This window comes from Gadus chalcogrammus, chromosome 6 (assembly GCF_026213295.1).
Source record: "Gadus chalcogrammus isolate NIFS_2021 chromosome 6, NIFS_Gcha_1.0, whole genome shotgun sequence".
Taxonomy (NCBI): Eukaryota; Metazoa; Chordata; class Actinopteri; order Gadiformes; family Gadidae; genus Gadus; species Gadus chalcogrammus.
In genome coordinates, this window is record NC_079417.1 from 15,172,537 (window position 1) to 15,195,036 (window position 22,500).

Genomic DNA, 22,500 nt, shown 5'->3' on the forward strand with positions numbered 1-22,500 from the left:
TGTGTGTGTGTGTGTGTGTGTGCTGGTCTGTGTGTTTGTGTGTTTGCATGTGTGTGTGCATGTGTGTGTATGCATGTGTGTGTGTGTGTGTGTGTGTGTGTTTGTATACTAGCCCTTGTGTGTTTGTGTGTGTGTGTGTGTGTGTGTGTGTGTGTGTGTGTGTGTGTGTGTGTGTGTGTGTGTGTGTGTGTGTGTGTGTGTGTGTGTGTGTGTGTGTGTGTGTGAGTGTGTGTGAGTGTGTGTGAGTGCGTGACTGTATACATGTGTTGGTGTGTGTGTGTTGGGCTGTTTTAAAGGAGATATATATTCATTGTGTTGACTCTCCACAACTCGTTCACGGTCCAGTGATTCTTAACTGTGATAGGATGTGCCATCATATACAGCCCTATTCCCTTCACCATACAGCAGAGAGAATAAACAGCCTGGTTTAAGTGTGTCCAATACTGCTCATGAGGCTTTATTATCAAGGAAACCCTTTTATTGTCCATCACATGTGTATATCCGAACGCAAAACACTCAATATATATGCTCAATATTGGGCTCAATATGAGGTATGGCAAACAATTTTGCCTTAATGTATATGTACCCCGGCAGAACAATATCATGGCTAATAAAACACTAAACTAAACTAAACAGAGCCACCATACCACATGCTGACCAGAGAAACAAGGTTATACTTTCGGTGCTATGCTGTTCCCTCCATCTGCTCTGAAAGTAGAGTTATGGAGAGGTGCAACCATAAAGAATGTGGAGGGTAAAATGTGTTTTTGTCAGGCATCACTCCTGGACATAAAGAGGTGACTACAGCTGGACCCAGTGTTCATAAAGAGCACAAGAACAGCAGAAAGGGAATTGCACCTGTGCATTACAAAGATTAGCCTATGGCCTGAAATGTCAGACACTATACTATACTGAAATTGCCTCAGGCAAGGTCAGACATTCTGTGTCACTATTGTGTGCATGCATGCGTGCGTTTGTTTGTGTTTGTGTGTGTGTGCGTTGTGTGTGCGAGCACATGTTCAAGTCTTTGTTTGTTATTTACCTAAATTATCCCTAAAACAAGCAGGACAATCACTGTACTGGTCATGTACATTAACTTATTGTGCAATTATTGTTATTCAAATATTTGTTTAAATTCTTTACAATGAATATTTACATATTTAGCTTTTGTCATGTTGCTTTTTTTATGCACCATCTTCAGCAAGTCACATTTTTGGTTGTGCAAAAACATTTTGCAAAATAGATACATAGAGAGAGAGTGAGAGAGAGGCAGAGAGATCATTCTCAGTGTAGTCTTGCCATATGCAAGAGGGCTAGGAGAGAGCAGTCTAGCAGAGATCAGGAGGTGGAGGTGAAGTTTGGGATGGACCTCCCTATAAAAAGAGTCTAAACGACCTGTTGCTCGTGGGCTCCTTAGACACATCTTGCCTGTTGCCTAGGGTTTGGAATCTACACAGGAGGCTAGGCATCTGCACAACCCATAGGGAATAGAGTAATTCCCATCTTCTAAGGATACTACTTACATCTGTGTCAATGTGTCAATGTAAAGTAAAGGAGAGCAACTCTTTACCTCGTCTCATCGGCAAAGCTGCCGGCTCATCTTCGAACTTAAGTGCTTTCACCGGACTCTGCCATTCATTTTGCATCGCCTCATTTGATCGACAGTATAGCAACCCCCTCCGCCCAGAAAATTAACATGACAAGGGTGCTGTCACATCTCGCCCCCTTCATTGATTGTTTCACTCGCTGTCCTTATGTTTTTCGTGTCTATGATTGTCACTCACTCACTTAAATTGTTTTCACCTGTCCCTCATTAACATTCCCCTCCTATTGTATTTAGTCATCGTGTTTCCCTTCCTCTGCACAAGTTCTTCTTCTTTGTATCAAACGTCACAGCATTTTCCTAGTGATATTTACGGTTCCCGGTTTTCTGATTCCTGCCAGTTTACTACCGACGACGTCTTTGCCTTCTCCCTGCCGGATTATTTGCCGGGTTTCCAAGTGACTACCCATGTACCGACCGACTACGTCTTGGTCTTCTCCCTGCCAGATTGTTTCTCTGATCTACCAATGCTTTCCCTTGTACCGACCTATCCGCTAGGAAAGGAAAATCTGCCAAATGTTTCTACACAGACTCCTGCCACCTGAGTCGTGCTTTTGAGTCCTATTTCCCAGCCGTAAAAGTTGCTCCAGTGTGGAGATGGCTATTGCACACTGCTGAGGGAATGTGCAACAGGTTCATAGTCCAATCATACTTAGCCAGGTGAGGCTGCTTAAATCAGCCATCATCCACACACATTCGAGGCTGAGATGTTACTGCCAGATAGGGGAACCGGTGGCAGTGGAGCATGAGCTGCAGTCTAATATTAGGAGCGAGGCTGAGATGTTACGGCCGGATAGGGGGAGCCTCGTGAGACAGAAGACAGCAGATTACAGGCTCTGTCCTTTCATTGACTGCCAGCACAGCTCTCTACATTTCCTCATCAGCCACTGGAGCCACGGAAGGGAAGCTGTTTGACCCCCCAGTCGAACCCCGTTACCCAGAGACAGCGCCTGAGTCAACACGCACGTGTGTGTGTGTCTTGCACACAAAGATTTAGAGGGAGAGAGCGAGAGAGAGATTTAAAGAGAGAGAGAGAGAGCGAGAGCGAGAGAGAGAAGGCAGAGAGAGACACAGAGAGAGAGACAGAGACAGAGACAGAGTGAGAGAGCGAGAGCGAGAGCGAGAGCGTGAGAGAAGGCAGAGAGAGACACAGAGAGAGAGAGAGAGACTGAGTTAGAGTTGAGAGGATTAGACGACAATAATCCCCACCACTAACACAACAATGAATGGTGGAATCCAGGGGATCCAGCATATGAAGAAATGGAGAAAGTGAACAGAAGCAGGACAACATCTACAATAAGGGATAAATATGATGGGGAGGAGAAAGTAAAGAGATGAAGACGCATGTGTTTGTTTGTTTTGTGCTGTCTGGAGTAGGACTGGCCTTTCGATAAACCGAAAAATAGAAATACCACACACACACACACACACACACACACACACACACACACACACACACACACACACACACACACACACACACACACACACACACACACACACACACACACACACACACACACACACACACACACACACACACACACAATTGTGAGATCTTTTAAAGGACCCAGCATGGAAAAAGAGGCTGTCCATTTACCGCGACACAAGGGGCATCGTCCGGGAGCACTCTGCAGAACAAGCCAGATGATAGAGGCTTCAAAAAACAACTACACTTTACACCATGAGATTCACCAGCAGAACCGTGGATCAAACTACATATAGATGATACATGGATGGATGATAGATGGATGTATGAACAGAAGGACGAAGAGAATGATGGATGGATAAATTAATGGTTGGTTGGGGGGAAAGATAAATAGATGAAAGAATACAATGATGAAGAGATGGAGGAAAACCTAGATAGAGTGATGGAAGGCGAAGGCTGATTGATGGCGGGTCAACACCTGAACTGTGAATGTAGGCTATTCCCCTGTAACACTAGAGCCTCATGACTTTCATGACTAAAAGAATGGTAGGCAAGAACATAATAGTACACTAAAAGTTTGATGGACAAAGCATAGCACATGCAAGTTATCAAATTGGTGTCTTTGTGAGGTGCCCATCGTTAAGCTGTGTCTAAATTACACTGGTTTCCTTAAATGTCTGCCTCTCTCTGTGTCCTGTCACCAAAGCGTGACCACAGCACACACTTTTGTCCTGAACAAAATGTTTTTTCAAACATCCAAGATTTGACATAGCACCCAAAATTACCAGAATTACAGGAGAACAAAAGCATGTCCCTTAAGAATGACTATCGGGCAGCACGGCACTTCCTTTGCGGACAATTGCCCCTGACGACGGTGCTTTGGCACACTAGCAGAGAAAAACACAAAGTATTACGCAACACAAACAGGTGTCAGGCAGACCCTTTTTCATCAGCCAACCTCAAGTGGTTCACGTCTGTCTACCCAAACACTTTTGGAGCTTTTTTATTTTATTAAGACAACCTTTATTCATCGTTTATCATCGAGCAACCATTGATTGTACAGGCACTCAGAGCTCCTGCTGCTCGGTTGACAGACATTTTTCTTATTTTTCTCTAATTTATTCTTTATTTTGTGCCCGTCTTTCTCACTTGGCTGTGCTAGTTGTCTCCGTTCCGTGTTACCGTCCTCATTGGAATCTATCTTCTCTCCATGTTTAATTTCTTGGCTGAACAGCCTTCCCCATTTCCCTGTCCACTTTAATCTCTCCTTTTATTTCATTATCTCTCTCCACCTCTTTCCTCACGCTTTTCGTCCCATTAAAGACACATAGTGCATAAATAACACTAAACACGAGTGTCCAAAATCATACAACCGTCCACAGTGATAGAAGCAAACAAAGGAGTGATGTGCAGGGGATGGACACATTCAATTACCCGTATTGTTTTATACTTTTCACTCTCATCTAAAATATTGTAAAACCTACTGCCCACAAAACAGAAGGTTTCACAACCCATTTACGTATGTGCGTGCGCGCATGTGTGTGTGTATGTGAGCATGTGTCTGTGTATGTGAGTGTGTGCTTGCGTGCATGCTTGCATTTTAGGGTGCTGGTGAGGGTCGTTTCCCGTGACGTTCCATAATGGATGATTTCACACAAGGAGAGGAACCTCCCAGAATGTTTATGGTCCCCGTCATTCATAATGCAGGCCCAATGAACTGCTGAAATCGGTGCGAGTGGCTCCCACATGTAGGTGGAGCTGTGGATGGATGCATGGATGGATGCACACGTGTGCTCGGATACTTAGGAACACTCTGTAATTCCAGAGGCGTGACAGGGAAAGAGGAGTATGAGGAGGAGGAGGAGGAGGAGGAGGAAGAATAGGAGGTCAACCGTCGGTTATCCTAAGAATTTCAGGATAAAAGGATGTGGGATGCATATGCTTACTGCTTACAGACTGCTTATACATTTGCATTGTATCAACATCATAATTTTTGTGTCAACTTCAATAGCTGTGTGTGTGAATGTGTGTTTGTTTACGTCCATGTGATATGTTTTGTATGCCAGTGTGTCTAAACAGACAGAAAAAGTACAAACTAATGCAAACCCTAGCCAATAGTGCTTACCTCTTCCACTCCTTACAACGCAGACACATACAACCCCTCCACACACACACATAAACAAATACATAGCACATACACATTTTAGCTCTCTGACAGTAATGCTCAACAATCATCAGGCTTTCTCAATGCAATTTGGTCAGATAATCATCCACAAAGACACACACACACACACACACACACACACACACACACACACACACACACACACACACACACACACACACACACACACACACACACACACACACACACACACACACACAAACAAGCGTTTAAGGGTATGACCATAATGGCATATCTGTCTAGCGATAAAGTTCAAGGGGAGATACAGAGCCCTTGAACTGCCCTTCAGCTGCTCTGAAAACTGAAACAAATAACAGGCCATCTCTGCCTGATGGGTTGTGTGCTTGTGCATGCATGCGCGCGTGCACGTGCATGTGTGTGTGTGTGGCTGTTTGTGTGCGTGTTTGTGTCTCTCTGTCTGCATGTGTGGCATATGTGTGTGTAATTATTAGATGTATATATTAATATATGCGGTGTTGTACAGAGAAACACCATTGTCCACATCTCTACCCTTAAGCCTCCACTGTCCTTAACTTTTACTTTTTGGGGTTCTTGAACATCCTAGCCACTTGAATCCGTACCCCAGGCTGTAGTTTGTATTGCTGTTCTTTCCTTTTACCATTTCCTTCCTTCCTGCTTCCATTCCAGTTATATCTCTTTGTTGCGTCTCGGTCTCACATCTCTCTAATTATCCCCCCATTTCTTCCAACTAGATGTCTCCCAGTTTTATATCAAACAATCTTGCGTTGCTCTTTTCACAACATAAAGGGATGAGGTTAGCACAAGAGTAAGATTAAACACTACGATAACAACCAAATAATCATTATGAACCCATCACTACAAAATATTTTGTGAGACAAAAGTCTACATCACCAAAGCATGCTAGTGGTCTTAACAACTCGGTATGCAAAACCAATTTACCAATTGGACTGATGGACACTGAATAAAGGGAATGCAGATTAATGCAAATTAAATGCATACAATGTTGGTTGGTAGACTGTTTATTTGCTGAGGGAAATACATAGGACATTTAATTTACTGGATGATAAACAACTGAATATGCTTCATTTTACTGAACGGTAATACATACAGTAGTCAAAGTATCAGTAGGGACTATGGCTCTGAAAAGCTGTTTCAATTCCAACCAAAACAATTCAGTTCCCTTTAGAGTTAGCTTTATGAAATACGGTGCCACCATGGATGGGGGTGGTCATACATTTGGCAGATTTTCATAGAGTGTTACGTGTGTGTGTGTGTGTGTGTGTGTGTGTGTGTGTGTGTGTGTGTGTGTGTGTGTGTGTGTGTGTGTGTGTGTGTGTGTGTGTGTGTGTGTGTGTGGGTGTGTCATCTTTGCCACTAGGTGGACTACGTTGTGTTTGTTTGTTTGTTTGTGCATGTGTGCATTTGTTGGAATCATTCTGTTAAAAAATCAACAGATGTTCATCATTCCTCCCTGCTGGGCTTACATCACAGCATGGACACACAAAAAAAGAAAGAAATCATAGAAAAATGGCATGAGGGAGTGACAAGCAACACATGCATGACAACCCTGATGTGCAATCAGAGCTTGAGTCTCAGCGTTTTCCAAGACAGGCTTTGTATGCAGCACTGCACTATTTTGTCAGCTCCTCCCCGTTTATAATCTTGCCATTTTGTTAATGTTACTTTGCCATTGCTTAATCCTTCTTCAGTCCGATTTTCTTATCAATTAACTAAGACCGAGTGAATCTGTTGTATTTCCCCTCCAATTCCTTTATTTGCTACATCCCTTACTTTGCTGCATCCCTTCCCCCTTCACAATGACAGCAAAGGATGCCCTCCTACTATTTTCTCCCATTTCTCGTCAATGTTTGCCGTTCGTACAACTTGGGTCTTTTCTAGTCTCTCAATAGACCCCTGTGGCTCACTTAACCATAGTACATGTGTTAGAGTGGTCTGTATGATTCGTTGAATAACCGAGAGCACTAGAACAGGGTCCAGGCAATCTGTTCGAATTCAGCTGGTGTCTCTGTCCTCATAACTTTGCCTCGCCTTTTCGTTCACTCAGTTAATTCAACATTTTTCAATCATCAATCTTCCAACGCCCGCATTAACGGACCCTCCCCTATATCTCATCCATCTCAATCTCTATGAACCCATCATTTGACTAATGCAGGTTAAATATGTGTTACACTGCAAGAGAGAAGAAAAGAGGAATCGTCTCTGTTGGAGCGACACACACCGATGTTACGTTGACTTGCTTTCAGAAGTGTTTATTTTGGAAGAAGAATAAAATGCACAAATAAAATATGCTTTTAAGATCCAATAATAATTACCACTTCCCAATATCGTCATGTAGCAGACACTTTTATCAAAATACCGAGTGGGATAAAAAACATGCAATTATGTAACAGGCACGTGTGAAGCGTCTATATTATGTTGTGCTTATAATGAACCTAAATGCAGTTTAAGAACATTAATGACAACTTTATACTTTCAATGGCCATTAAATGTCAGTGGATGTGTTTCTATGCACACACACACGTGCACGCGTGCAGTTACGCATGCATACAAAGCGTGTTTGTGTGTCTTAACCCCTTTTCTGTCATGCCTCCAACCAAATGAGATTCTGATTGCTCTTTCTGAGGTCACTTTTAATTAAAGCGCGCTGAGAACACGACACATGGGATTAAGCAGCGTCCTACGATATACCCTCCTCATTATAAATTCATAACCAACACTGCAGCCTATTGCTTTCAACCATGACCCTCTGTATCATTTACGTACAAGAGGCGAAGAAGCTCTTCCTAATTGTCTACCTCTGCAGGGCTAGACGAAAAAAAAAGAAGGGACAAATTGGCTGAAGAACCGTGCAGAAAGAAGAGAGACAGATAGGGGGGAGGAGAGATGGGAGACCGCCTGTTAGAATACAGGGAGATGTAAGGAGTGTATCCCTATTTATAATGTAAATGCCCATGTGTGTCATGTTCCCAGCCTCATGTATAAGGCATGGGCGCAGGAAAATAAGTAATTACTGTTTTCAATTGATCTGCTTAATTAGGAGAGAAATTGCTTGATTCAGCTCCAAAGGCCAGGGGCAATAACCGAGCACTTGGGCACATAATTAATACATGTAGGCACAGATAATCAGCTAAGAATCGCACAATGGAATAGGTGGACTAGTTAATTTGACCAAAGAGCAGATATCTGCTGGTTTTAGTTTTGCACAAATACCCAGGTCAAATATTAACATTTGACCTATACAATTAATAAATAAATCTTGTAAAAAGGCAAAAGAACATATTTTATGTCTTCAAAAGGTTTCTAGGTCTGTATACCTGAAGAAGTAGAGTGCGATTGTGAATATGTCGCCTCAATATACCTGTGACTTCTGTACGGATAAATAATGAAGAGTGAAGCTGAAGGCAGATAGCTCTGCAATAACATGAATTAAGGTGTTATTTTTGGATTCAAAAGTTCAGGACAAGGTCAATAAATGCTTCCTGTGAAATGTCAAAAAAGTTGCCGATATGTGCACGCAACAATAAGTCGAAAGGAAGGGACATGGGCAAAGTAAGGATTATAATAAAGAAAGGATGCTTTACGTGTGAATACCTAGGTCTGTGTGCGTGCGGTGCATATGTGAAAGAATGCATGTATGTGTGTGCATGTGCGCGTGCGTGCATCCTACCTCGGAGATGAAGGCCTTGGCGGTGGCGGGGCTCATGAAGAGCACGGCACGGCGCAGGGTGTCGCGGTAGCGGTGGAGCTCCTCCGTCCGCATGGTCCTGAACAGGCTGGTGATCATCATGTTGATGTTGGCCTCCACCTTCTGCAGGGACACGTCCAGCCCCTGCTGGGACGTGCGGTCCAGGAAGTCCTCGATACCCCGGATATCTGGGGGGGACATACAGTAAGACATAAGGTTTGTGATGCTTTGGACATCCATCAGATCCCAAGGCGGGACTAAGTATACATCTTTGCCACTAGGTGGACTGGACACCATCTTTTTGGGGGGAGCAGAGGTTGGTGATTTTCTGCCTTGATTGAGAGAGAGGGAGGTGCTGCATCTCACAGACTTCTGGTTGCATGGTTGGTATGGAAGCAAAATCTTACTTTGTGTTGTCGTTCACTTGTATCTTTTTAGGCACGCATCTTAACCTAAGCAAATTCCTCTGTGTCTTGTCCTATGGACAATCAAAGATTTCGGATTGGGATTGAGAAGTTGTGAAGACGAAGAGAGGTCGAGAATATAAATCAAAGCCAAGGCGATGAACGGAATATCGACTTCATGGTGAGGACATTAACATCTCCAAAACAATTAAAATTCAAAGCTCTACAACTGTTCACATTGCTGAAAGGATTTTATTGTTGGCCAAACTAAACAAATTATGAATATTAACATTAGTATTCATGAGATGTTTTTAAAAAATGCCATAATAAGTCTTTTTTTTTTGTCAGTCTTTGGCTATCTTTTGTCTTCTCTCTTTCTTCACAAAATATATGATTTAGTTAATTTATCCATCTCCCTCTGTTTTGCAGTCGCTGAGCCATCTGTGCGTATCTGGACCAGAGGTTATTGCTGGTGTTCTTGTACGCCTATTAATCTAAAGTGACTGTGATCTGGCATATGCTCTGTAAATCTGGATGATCCGCAAGTGTGACATGATTTATTGATATCACAAGAAACAAAGTTTTGAAATAATAATAATGCCAGCATTGCGATCAATTTACAAGAGAGTTCACCCTTAACTATATAGAATACAGTATTTATAAAGACAACAACGACTAACTGAAGCTTTCTGGTAAACAGCTGCTGTCACGATAACAACTATAGCACAACAACATTTAAATCATTATTTGCACACAAATAGCTTAGTATACAAACCAATGCTTTCTTCGTGTTTTTATGTCCAGTAATACAACTGTTTTTATAGTATTATCAGTTTTTATAATAATTAACATTGCAAGTACACCTAATTATGATGATATTTTCATCCGTAGTTTACACAGACAGCTGATGAAGTCTGAGAGCATGCCAGTCTTTCATTTCCTGTGGGTCTCAGTTTTGTGAGTGTGAGGGTTGTAACATGAAGTAACGACCTAGTGATTGATTTCAGGGGGCAATTTAAATGACACCGCTGTCACTTGTCATCGTCAACCAGATTGATCATGATTTTAAAGGGCTGGTGTGTGTGTGTGTGTGGGGGGGCTGGGGTGATAGCTGCTGGTCTTTGGCCTCCATGTAACCAACCGATGTCAAGTCATCACTACATTGAGGCCGTTCATAGTTCAGGAAAGAACATGTGTGTGTGTGTGTGTGTGTGTGTGTGTGTGTGTGTGTGTGTGTGTGTGTGTGTGTGTGTGTGTGTGTGTGTGTGTGTGTGTGTGTGTGTGTGTGTGTGTGTGTGTGTGTGTGTGTGTGTGTGTGCATGCACATGTATCACTCTGCAGCTCAGCTAGTAATGTTGTGTTCAAGTTTTCAGCAGAGGAGAAAATCAATTATTTAGCAAAATCATGAATTGATCTGCCTGTCTCCCTGGACAGTGCAAGCACAACAGTACACAGGTAGTGACAACAGCAGACCAGCCTCTCGTTCTCTCCCTCTCTTCCTCACACACTCAAATACTGCCCATGCATGCATTCAGAGCAAAACAGACAAGGCAAAGTCAAAAACACAGCTCAGATAGCAGCTGGCTGGAACGGAAAATCTGGTGTAAGATTCCCCCCTGATGGCGTCTAGTCTCTGGTGGGGGTGAGACTATGGATGGAGTGCCTCGGCCCTGGAGAACGTAATCTCTTTCTCTGTAGACAGGTGGAGCTTAATCCCGGAGTTGAAGGGGCACTCAACGAAAGCATCAGACAAGTGCCCAGCATGAATGACTGAATGAGGTACTGATTGGTTGAGAGATATGGGGAGGGGCTTACGATTAATTCAATTCAATTCAATTTTATTTGTATAGCCCTTAATCACCATTACAGTCTCAAAGGGCGTAACAGGCCAAATATTTGTGACACCCCCCTTTATCCAGGCATTAAGGAATGGACCCACCATAGAACGATGATAAACAGAAGGGGAACATCGTGTTCATAATTAAACTTTTGCTTTAGCTACATTACCATAGCATAACCACTGATCAAGTAGTTATTACAGGGTTCGGTTGTAACTTTTGACAACCGATATCGTTCGATTTTATAATCAATTTTGATACATATTGTTGTTGAGACAAAAATAGTTTCTTGTTTGCCAACGTTTAGTGTCTGGCCTGGGTGGGTGGAGTTCCCCGGCGATCCAAGATTTACAATAAGGCCCACCAGGTAGGCGTCCCAACATCAAAACTGAAGTGAAGTGTACTGCAGCCAAGCAATATATGTACCATGAGGTTTAATTAAAAACAGCAGACATCCTAATTACAGTTCATGTCTTTTTGAGGTGTTAGAACAGTATCTACCATGATCGAAAGACATCGGAATAACAGAAATGCAATTTTTTTTCAAGTAACTTATGATATTTGTACGGATGAAGAGAAAAACAGCTAACAAACGAGTACACAAATACTCTTTGAGATATGGACTGTGTATTTGATTTTTTTTTTGCTACTTTTTTTATCTCCCCTGGGAACCCTAGCAGAACATCTATTGCAAATAGCAATCGTGCTCTCGTCCTCTGCGACTGTGAAAAACCTCCAAGGCAGCGATGACATATTCACCCTTTTTTTGTCCTCACTAATCTACTACGCCCATACCACTTGGCTCTGCTCAGGTGCAGTAGTTTCACTTCAAGTGAAACAGTAGTTTCATTTCAAGTGAAACTTCTGCAACAGTGTGTAGCATTTGTTAAGCCCTGTGTTTGAGCCAATGGAAGTAGTATTGACGAGGAATTATAGGCTCTTTTACGAAATCCTAATTGCGAAAACAAATTTCCCATTATCGGATAATTTATCAGAACTGATAATTACCATGCAGCTTTAATCTACAACTCTGTGTGTGTGTGTGTGTGTTTGAGTGTGTTTTTGATTTCAGGTCTTCTAAGCATGAAGGAACAAGCCTGGCATGCTGTTAGTCTATTCTTAAATTCTGAAAGCTGTACAAAAATAAACTTTGTATCTAATTGTAATTGTTATTGCAATAATAATTGCATGTCAAAATCATCAACACAAGATCACCATCGGCATATATTCACGCCATGCAAAGATCTATTAAAGCACACATTCAATCAGCGGAGTGGCTGACTCATAGCTGTGCAGAAACCTTTTTAGGCACGCTTAATGATCACATACACTTAATGCGTCACTTTATATCCACCACATCATGCACACTACTTCCTGCAACACAGGAAATCTAAATTGCCATCATCATAAATTAAGCCTTTGTCAGCATCACTAGCAGATGTTAAATAATGCACAAAAAAAAGGACATCCAAATGTTACTAGTGGCTGATTATTTTGCTTGTTTTGCTCCCTTTAAAATCGGCTTCGTACGTAACAGGGATTTATGCCTGCCTATTAATTTACATGTCAGCAAATGTCTGATTCAAGCCTTAGCTGTTTCTTTCCAGCTGGTGTGTTTGCCTGTCTGCTTATCCTTTAGTGAGCAAAAAAGACTGAGGAGAAAGGCTGGGTTGACTTGGTCGAGGCTGACTTGGCACTCTTATGGGAGGGTTGGAATAATTAATAGTTAATTCACAAAGACAGATTGTGCAAAGATCTTTGCAAAATGCTTCTAATCCCACCGTTTATCCCCTTGAAGGTTTTTGGCCAGTGCAAATATACATTGTTATTGAATTAAAAAATATCAAATAACTTTGTTCACATTCTGAGAGATATTAAAAAACAAAGATATTACAATACAAAGATGCTTCGGCTTAGCTGAGCAGTTGTCTTGTAACCAAAAGGTAGCTAGTTCGATCCCCAGCTCCTCTTAGCTGAGTGTTGATGTGTCCCTGAGCAAGACACTAACTGCTCCTTGCATTTCATCCCATTGACTCTGCCGTCGGTCGGTCAATGTGTGTATTTACTGTAAGTCGCTTTGGATGAAAGCGTCTGCTAAGTAATGTACTGAATAACATTTTCCCCTAATTATTTCTTAATCAACGATTACATTTTTCTTCACTGAAGTTAAATCAATCTAAAAATAAGTAAAAAGTAGGTATAATTTAAATACATATTTTTCAATTTTCAGGCAGCGACGGATCCGTCATCCAATCAGATTGCGTATGCAAATGTATGCACTGTGACACAACTCGGGCTCTGACCAATGAAAATCACCTTTGTGAAACGACCCGGGAAAGCGAGTGGATATGTCAGACTACTCCCCCACTCGTCAGCCATGCCTTCTGTCATCTGTTGATGGACGGTGCAGTGTGCATGCTGCGTAAGACTTTATGTTTTTAAACATAAAGGCCCCGCCATCGACAAACGCGCAGGTAAGAACACACACGCCAAGCACACACACACCGCAGCGAAACTCACCCAGGTAAGACTTTATGTTTTAAAACATAACTGCACCGCCATCGACACACACGCCCAGGTAAGAACACACACACACACACCACAGCGACACACTCACCCAGTTAAGACGTTATGTTTTTAAACATAACGGCTCCGCTGTCGAAAATCTCTCCCAGGTATCCCGTTCTGTCTATAGACTGTAGAAATTGCGGTAAAAGAAGGGAAGAGAAAATTTCTCACCTCGACAAGCAACGGCGGGTCGTTCATTTTGATATATAAAAAAAAACGAAGTCCACAGCGGTTGATGACGCTTCTGCATGCCATTGAGTGGCCCCCTAAATGATAATCAGCCTGTTTCCTTTTGTTCGCTGAATGGTTAAAAAACATTTAATTGTTGGCACTTAATTTGTTGCGAACGAATGTTATACGTTTTAAAATTATAGGCAAAATCTTTTTATTATGCGCTCAGAAATGTGTTACATTATCGACTGGAGTTTCCACATTATTATATATACATTATTGCTATGGGTTTAATAACAACTAGAGGTTGAGCGTGCGCATGGACGCGCGAAAACTCTAGTTCCTATAATATTACATGCATCATTTTGGATTTTTTTGTAACCACATTTCACACATGCAACCATGACAACTCATTGCCAAATATATTGTAAAAACATCGACAAAGAACCAAGCATATGTTGAACTGAAAAGACATGCCGGATATCCACGCTGCCAAGTCACCCACCACCATCTTTCAAAAATCATAAATATAATGGCTTGTATGACATTTAGAAGCGGTCCAATCTGGACTCTAAGATTATTTATTCCAATGCATTACTCATCCTCTACTCAGAGTGAGCTTTGAGTGTCTCTCTCCTTGTCTGGAGAACGTGCTCTGGGAACACAGTCTATGGTGCTGAGCAGGTCATGGACCAAGTGCTGAAGCACCCTCACAGTCAAGCGGGAAGAGCTGATCCTCATCTGGGAGACTGCGCTGGTTCACTAGACACACAAGCACCTGTCACCCCAACCGACACACTTACACAGCCACACACACTTGCAAACATTCCCATGCACACACAGACACTCTCACACACACACTTACACACACTTACACAGCCACGCACACTTGCAAACCTTCACGTGCCCACACAAACACACACACACCAACTTGCAAACACACAAACACACACAATTGCAAACACACAGTCATTTACACACCAACGCTTTTTGGATTTGATAAGGTTCTTTTCACCTCAAAATAGCCAATGTTCAGGAGATTTTTTTTTCCCTATTTCTTTTAAAATTGCTTGAAATACCGACAGCAGTCAATAAATGTAATAATCTGACAAAAAGTTCAATCAGCTGTCGGGGGACTGTAAGCCTGTCCAATCGTTTCATTAGGCCTGAATGAAAGGAGGGCCTACCTGCCTGTCTACCTACCTACCGGCTACCTCAACGCCCTCTGCACATGCTCACGTCGCGCATGACCAAAGTCTTCCACAGGGCTAAGCAGAGCTATGGATAACACTTGAGAGATTATCAGGTGTTTTTGGGGGATTGGCCTGGAGGGAGGCCTGAAGGGATGGGTGGGATTCTTTCTGTTGGATACTTTTAAAATCTAGCTTACTGTGGCTGGTTTCTCCAAACAGCCCTAGCTTTAGGTTTTATTGCATTTAATAACAAGTTACTTATACCACAATCAATAAGAAGCCTCCAACCAAAACCATACTGAATCGTCCATATTATAATTGAATGATTCTGTTTATTTGTTTAGTTTTCTATGTTACACCGATTAGAACTCGATTGCCATTGAAATGCAACACAAAGAGTGCAATGTCTTGTCAAAACAACACTTCAATCATCCCTTCAATGTAATGACATCGTTGTGCTTTGTATCAGATCACATCATTTAGCAGAATATTTGGTTCTATCAGTCGCTTCAACCTTCCCCCAGGAAATGTATTTTCAAATAAAATGTTGCATTTCACATCCAATCTTTGCCTGACAAATGGCAATGACTTGTATCAAATTTCTATTTTTTTTTTTAATTATGAGACCAACAGGTTTGTATTATGGTGGCATATTGAGTGTTTTTAGTTCTAATTCTTTAGATATTGAAACCAGGATATGTGGAATACCAAATTCCACATCTTGTACATTTCATCCAGGACAATACAAATAAGCTACAACTAAAACCAACACCTTCACTTGGCTTCTTTTATAAACATTTATATATGCTTCAATGTACTTTTTATGGATACATGTATCTATACTTGACCAGACCACATGCAGCCTTACAATACTATTCTAGACACAGATATATATCCTTGATTGCATGAAGGCATGTCCCAATTATCAGATTCAAACTTAACACACGGACTACAACACGATAATCCTTTACATTAACTTTAGCTTCATAATGTTTTCGACATGCCATCTCGTGTTCCATTGTTTCCATAATTGCAGAAAGTCACCTTTGGTCATTCATCGTCATTTCAACCTCTGGGAGTGTACCATGTTGAAAACAGCTCCTCTGACAATAACGGCAGCATCCATTATAAGACTTACTTAACGTTGTGACGGATGATGCCTTTTAGAGCCTGCCGCGAACCTGCAACGTTCTTCCCAAGGCTCAACTCTTAAGGGATTTGATTAAAATGAATCTCCCAAATTTCTTCGTCTCTGCAATTGGCAATCCTGATACTTCCACATTGATTAATATGGTTATTACCGTTCAGGATGGATCCGTTTAGAGATTCCTAACACGGTTCACGGACCAAATCCCAGCAGTGGGGTGATATTATAATGCCTTTCGATCTTCAATGATTGCTGCATAGGAATTGTGTCCCTCTGCGCACAGCCTTGTTGACCTCTAACATCCATGCTTCCTGTTGCTGCATGCAAGACAGAGAACTGCCTCACGGATGGCACGCATGGAGGTCGCACGATAATGTCTACTCTGTAGACAAGAACTCCATTTTCTTTTGGCATTTTTCACTTTTAAATCTAACTTTTCCCGGCATGTTTTCTTTTTCTTTTCCCGGACAGTGTGGAATATGATATTTTTTTGTTTTTAGAACGTTTTTTGGCCTCTGGCTGATCACTTTGTAATTCAAAGCTATAACCATGAAACGATTACAATCCAGGGCAAATTTGTTCATAATGATACTTAATTATTGGTGGTGTTGTGGTTTTGTAATTCCTATAACCTTTGTCCTACCCTGAAATTAATCCTTCTGTTCTTACTTTACCTCTGGCAGTTTTTGTCCATGCCCCAGGCACCTCAACATTGAATGGATTAAAGGCAGTACCCAGAATGCCTAGCAACATGTTATTTTATTATTAACATCATTATATCCTTCCTTCCTTCTGTGTACTGTGTACCTCCTTCCTTACCTCTGTCGTTCCTTTATTCTTTACCATCTTACATTAGTGGCCTCTTCCTTCCTTCCTTCCTTCCTACCTTCCTTCCTCACGTCCTTACATTAAGATTAGGAAGGGAAGTCAAAGAGAGCTGATAATCTAGCCAGATTTCCAAAGGATTACCGGATATTGGAAATCTGACATTTAACTAGTTCCTGGTTCTCCCTCACTTTTCCCTCTCCATATTTATCCTTATATCGACAAAGTATATGGAGTTTTCTCTAAATCCCTTCCTTGCGTCCTTCCCTTATATTTATTCTATTGACTTTCTGTTGACTCCCTTACGAAGTCCTGCCTGACATATTGAAAAATATTTGAAAGACATACTACCTTCCTACTGACAGTCTGTTTTCACCCAGCCCAATGTAAAGTAGCACTTTATAATGGCCCGCACTGATATTTTATGTCTGCCGTTAGTGGGTGAAAAGGTGTCCGGCGAAAGTAATGGCATGTCAGCCCACTTTTTCCCGGTTTGATTTGTAGGCAAAGGCATTCTACTCAGAGAGTTTGGGGCAGGACACAAACCAGGGCGAACCCCGGGGAGAGGGGGCCACTCCATCTACTACTCTGCTGCCACTTCATGTTCTCTCCATCCTTTCACTCCTCGCCCCTCTGCCCTTGCTACTGTCACTGTCTCTGTCTCCGTTGCTGTTCCTCATGCACGTGATTCAGCTGCACCACGCCCCCCCAGACCCCCCTTCCACAGGTCTGATCTGAGGACGCTCTCAGGGAGGGGGGTTTGTACCTGCCCGGGAAGGCATTCCAAAGTATTTTAGGGTCTTGTTTGTAAGCGTCATCATGTCTGTTTGCCCGCATGGCTGGGTCTGAGTCAACGCCGTTAGAACCACATCCCCGTGGGCTTTTCTTTTTCCATCTCTCTTTCTTCCTGTCTTTCTCTCACTCCGCCTCCCCTCCCTCCCTTCATGTCTCTCTTAATCCACCCGCATGTATCGCTCACCTCTCTGAGGCCAACGCCTGACTCTCCGGTTAAAAGCTTTCTGTCGCTCCCGGGTGTTTGGTTGGCGAGTGTACCTGCCTGACTCATGAGTCTACCCCCCTCCCAGGCCCTGCCATCATCAACCCCACCACCAACCCCACCCACACCTCCCTCACCCCCACCGTCACCGCCTCCACCTCTCATATGACTCAGCCGGGCCCGGAGACCACCGGCCTCCCGCCCCACAGCTAACACTGTTAAACTGTCATGTCTGCAATGTCTGCCATGTATGACCCCCCCCCCAGGGGGTTCAAACCTGCGCTCCCTGTGTCTTCGACGTTTCACTTTGCGGCTTTAAAAAGGGCTTCAGGATACAAACGTCCCAGACACGAGTCCATCCCACAGACCCCTGTAGTCCCCAACTCCTCTGTAACCTAACCTTTTCTCCTCTCTCTCTCTCTCTCTCTCTCTCTCTCTCTCTCTCTCTCTTCTCTCTCTCTCTCTCTCTCTCTCTCTCTCTCTCTCTCTCTCTCTCTCTCTCTCTCTCTCTCTCTCTCTCTCTCTCTCTCTCTCTCTCTCTCTCTCTCTCTCTCCTTCCTCATCTTCCCTCTCGCTAGCTTCCTTTACAACGCCTCCCTTAGTCAGAAACAAATATAATATTTTGCATATTTTTAATTGCTTTTTCTTTCCATTTTTCATTTCAGTACATTTTTCATTCAGTATGCAAATTATATTAAAACATTATATATTTTTGTTTGTTATTTTCAATGATTTCAGTTGATAAGTGGTTTGATTAGCTATTGGCATGTATTCTCGGGCCGGTAAACGTTCCCTTCGTAAATGTTGAATCTTAACATTAATTAAAAATGTTTTTTGGAATGTAAATTGGAATTCTTCAACATAGGGTAGATTCACATCGCCACAGTAGTGAATTTTTGTCTTCAATTCAAGGCCTATTCCATAATTATAAAGATTTAAATTTTTATAGTAATTCAATTGAATACCTTCTCCACCACATTCACTACATTGCATTGAAAAAAGTCTAGCATATTGGGTTTGAAGAGAATACCTTCCAAAAATCGATCATGCTAAAATGTATCAGTTGATCTTGGATGACTACTCTTTTTATAGGACAGCGAGAAAGGAAAAAACAACAACAAAGAAGAGGCAACCAAAGAAAATCAATTACATTTACATGAGAAAAACAATCTGCGCTCAGAAGCAGCCTGTTTGATGGACAGAAACAGCAGGGGACAGCTGTTGAGTAGGGGATGAGAGGGAACGAGGCCGAGCAAGAGAGAGAGAGAGAGAGAGAGAGAGAGAGAGAGAGAGAGAGAGAGAGAGAGAGAGAGAGAGAGAGACAACTAGACAGAACTGCATTTCCTGACTTCCTGCCAGTCATACGAATACATCAGGAATACACACTTCCCACGGATTACAAAGGCATGCAAGGACTTCAAAGACACTCCAGATACTCACAAACTGCCATACCTATAATTGAAAATACAACAATGTGCGAACGCAGCAGCAAGATTTGTCACCTGTTGTGATGACAGAAGGACCTCCAACTCCCCATGGACTCATCCCCCAGGACTCACTCTTCACACAATAATTGCACTATTGCACACATCCTCCATAATGTAAATATGTATTTAGAGTATCTTTCATTTATCTGTTTATAGGAGACACTGTAATTTTTGTAATTTTTATAATAATGCACATTTTACTTTTTATAGTACTTTTATAGTATAACGTTTGATATTTATAGATATTTTGTATTTAACGGTTTATACTTATTATATTATATATTATACTACAGGGGTTTTTCTAGAAAAAATTCACAAGGGGGAAAACGGAAAAAACGGTGCAGAGCTTTTGAAAATTTGCAAGACAATCCTTGTTTTTCTTCACCCCGCGGCACGACATTTTAAAAACACTGTAAACTAAGTCACCAAACGCTATATTTTCTTTCTTCTCAGACACTCTCAGATTCACTGAACTGATAAATTTGGTTCGGGAGAAGAGATAAAAGCCCGCCTACACTGTAAACTGATTGGTTGACTTACCGATCCAGGCCAATCAGGAGGCGCTGTCACGTTAAAATTGTACCGGGGGCGAAAATTGTACCGGCCTACGTCATCAGTTGTTTACATCTTGACAACCTGTCTGGCAACAGACGACGCGATCGTCTGTTGCCGGGCAGGTTGCAAAAAACATTCGGCTCATGTTTCCAAAAGACGAAATAACATAATACAGATAACGGATCGCTAGATAACATTTGTTTTTACTTTATATTTGTATTGTATTTAATTGTTTAATCGAATAGCAACAGACGACGCGATCGTCTGTTGCCGGGAAACGGGCGATCGCGTCAAATGACGCGTTCAAGAACCTTCCTACGTCATTTGACGCGATCGCGTCAAATGACGCGATCGCGTCATCGTCTGTTGCCCGGCAACAGACGATCGCGTCGACTGTTGCCAGACAGGTTGTCAAGATGTAAACAACTGATGACGTAGGCCAGTACAATTTTCGCCCCCGGTACAAATTTAACGTGACAGCGCCTGAGGCTCACGTGCACACTGCCTCATGCACAGTTTCTAGATCCCTCTCTGTTGTGCTGCGCGCTCGCTACACAGATGCGAACGCGGTTAGGAGCACGTCTGTCTCCTGTGCGCGGTCTTGCTCGCTCGCTCTCCATTCCGGGAGATTTTAAGTAATTTAAAATTTTCGACAAGGAGGCGCTGGGTTGAAACAAGGAGGCGCAGCGCCCCTCTTTCCCGGTTTAGATTAACCCCTGATACTATATACCTCACCTTTTTACATTTTATTTTACCTGCTTTGGCATGCAAATGTATATTTCTCATGCCAAAAAAGCTTTTTTGAATTCGAAATTTGAATTTGAGAGAGAGCGAGAGCGAGTAAGTATGAGAATGAGAGAGAGAGAGAGAGAGAGAGAGAGAGAAAGAGAGAGAGAGAGAGAGAGAGAGAGAGAGAGAGAGAGAGAGAGAGAGAGAGAGAGAGAGAGAGTAACTGGGAGCATGAGAGAGAGAAAGAGTAACTGGGAGCAAGAGAGAGAGAAAGAGAGGGATTGAGAGAAAGTGAAAGAGTGATAGAGCGAGAAGGATTGAGAGAGAGAGAGAGAGAGAGAGAGAGAGAGAGAGAGAGAGAGAGAGAGAGAGAGAGAGAGAGAGAGAGAGAGAGAGAGCTCTCACACTAGGCCATCTTGCCGTGGCCGTCGGCCGCTTTCACACCTAACCGTGCTCAAATGGCCCCATTGTTCTCTGGCCTGCACTCAAACTAGGCCATCTGGCCCGACTGGCCAGGCCGTCGCAACTGTGGCCTGGCCACGGTAGGCTCTTGTACATACGTCATCACCAAGCGTCCGCTGCATGGACCATAATAAAGTCTGCCGCCAGTCAGAGTTTTAACAACAATGGATATCAACACAGAGAACACAGTTCGCACTTTGCTGAGTCTGTTGCTTATTTGGATATATGTTTTACCGTTTTATGGGAAGAAGGCTCGTCGCCTTTATTATGTCCGTGGTCGTCGCATGGACTATACGTCATCCAGCTCAGGTTGCGTAGCCGTGCGTGTGCCGGCTCATTAGCATCTGTACCGTAGCGGCCCATACCGTAGCAGCACACCTCTCCCAAGTGGCCAAATTGGCCTGGCCTGGCCAGACTGGCCACACTCACACTGGCAGATTTGAGCACGGTTAGGTGTGAAAAAGGCCACGGCCACGGCCAGATGGCCTAGTGTGAGTGCACCCAGAGAGAGAGAGAGAGAGAGAGAGAGAGAGAGAGAGAGAGAGAGAGAGAGAGAGAGAGATTCGCACTTGTGCTTGTCCCCAACAATCCATTCGAGCTGAAATGGGGATCAGGATGATGTCATCGTGGTCCACTCAGAGTAGACACACACTCACCCAGCCGTTCTCTAAAGAGCTCACCTTGCACACAGGTGGGGACATTTGGGTGTCCCAGAAACACCATAAAAAGACAACTGCCCTCAATTGTAATGTGTTCCGTTTGAGCTGAAATTGGCTGAGAAACGAAGGCGGTTTCAAAGCAACTTCAGGAACCAGACGGCATAATGCGACTGGGACTCTTGGTTGCTAAATCTATAGGTGCATGTTTCCTCATGTGTTAACTACGTAACCTCTTTACTGAGCTTCTCTAATAGTGTCGTCAGTGCCTCTCATTCCATCGGGAGGAAGGCTGATGCCACAAGATACAGGCTGCAATGCATTCTGGGTAGAAAACAAATATATAAAAAGCATACAAGTTTGTATACGTGCGTTTATACTTTCAAACAAATGGTGATATTATGAGTAAAGATTATTATGTCCTCCTGCTTTGCTCACACATTACGACATATTAGTTACATCATCGCTTTCCCCTGCAAGCTGCAAACACACACACACCCAAACACACACACACACACACACACACACACACACACACACACACACACACACACACACACACA

General features: G+C 42.8%; 1 protein-coding gene across 1 annotated transcript in view; it reads right to left on the reverse strand.

Moving 5' to 3' along the window:
- Positions 1-22,500, reverse strand: part of grid2 (glutamate receptor, ionotropic, delta 2) — a 472,475-nt gene that overhangs the window by 138,825 nt on the left and 311,150 nt on the right. The window contains exon 4 of the mRNA XM_056591936.1: positions 8,888-9,093. Within this exon, the coding sequence (XP_056447911.1) occupies positions 8,888-9,093 (206 nt within the window). The remainder of the gene's footprint in view (positions 1-8,887; positions 9,094-22,500) is intronic.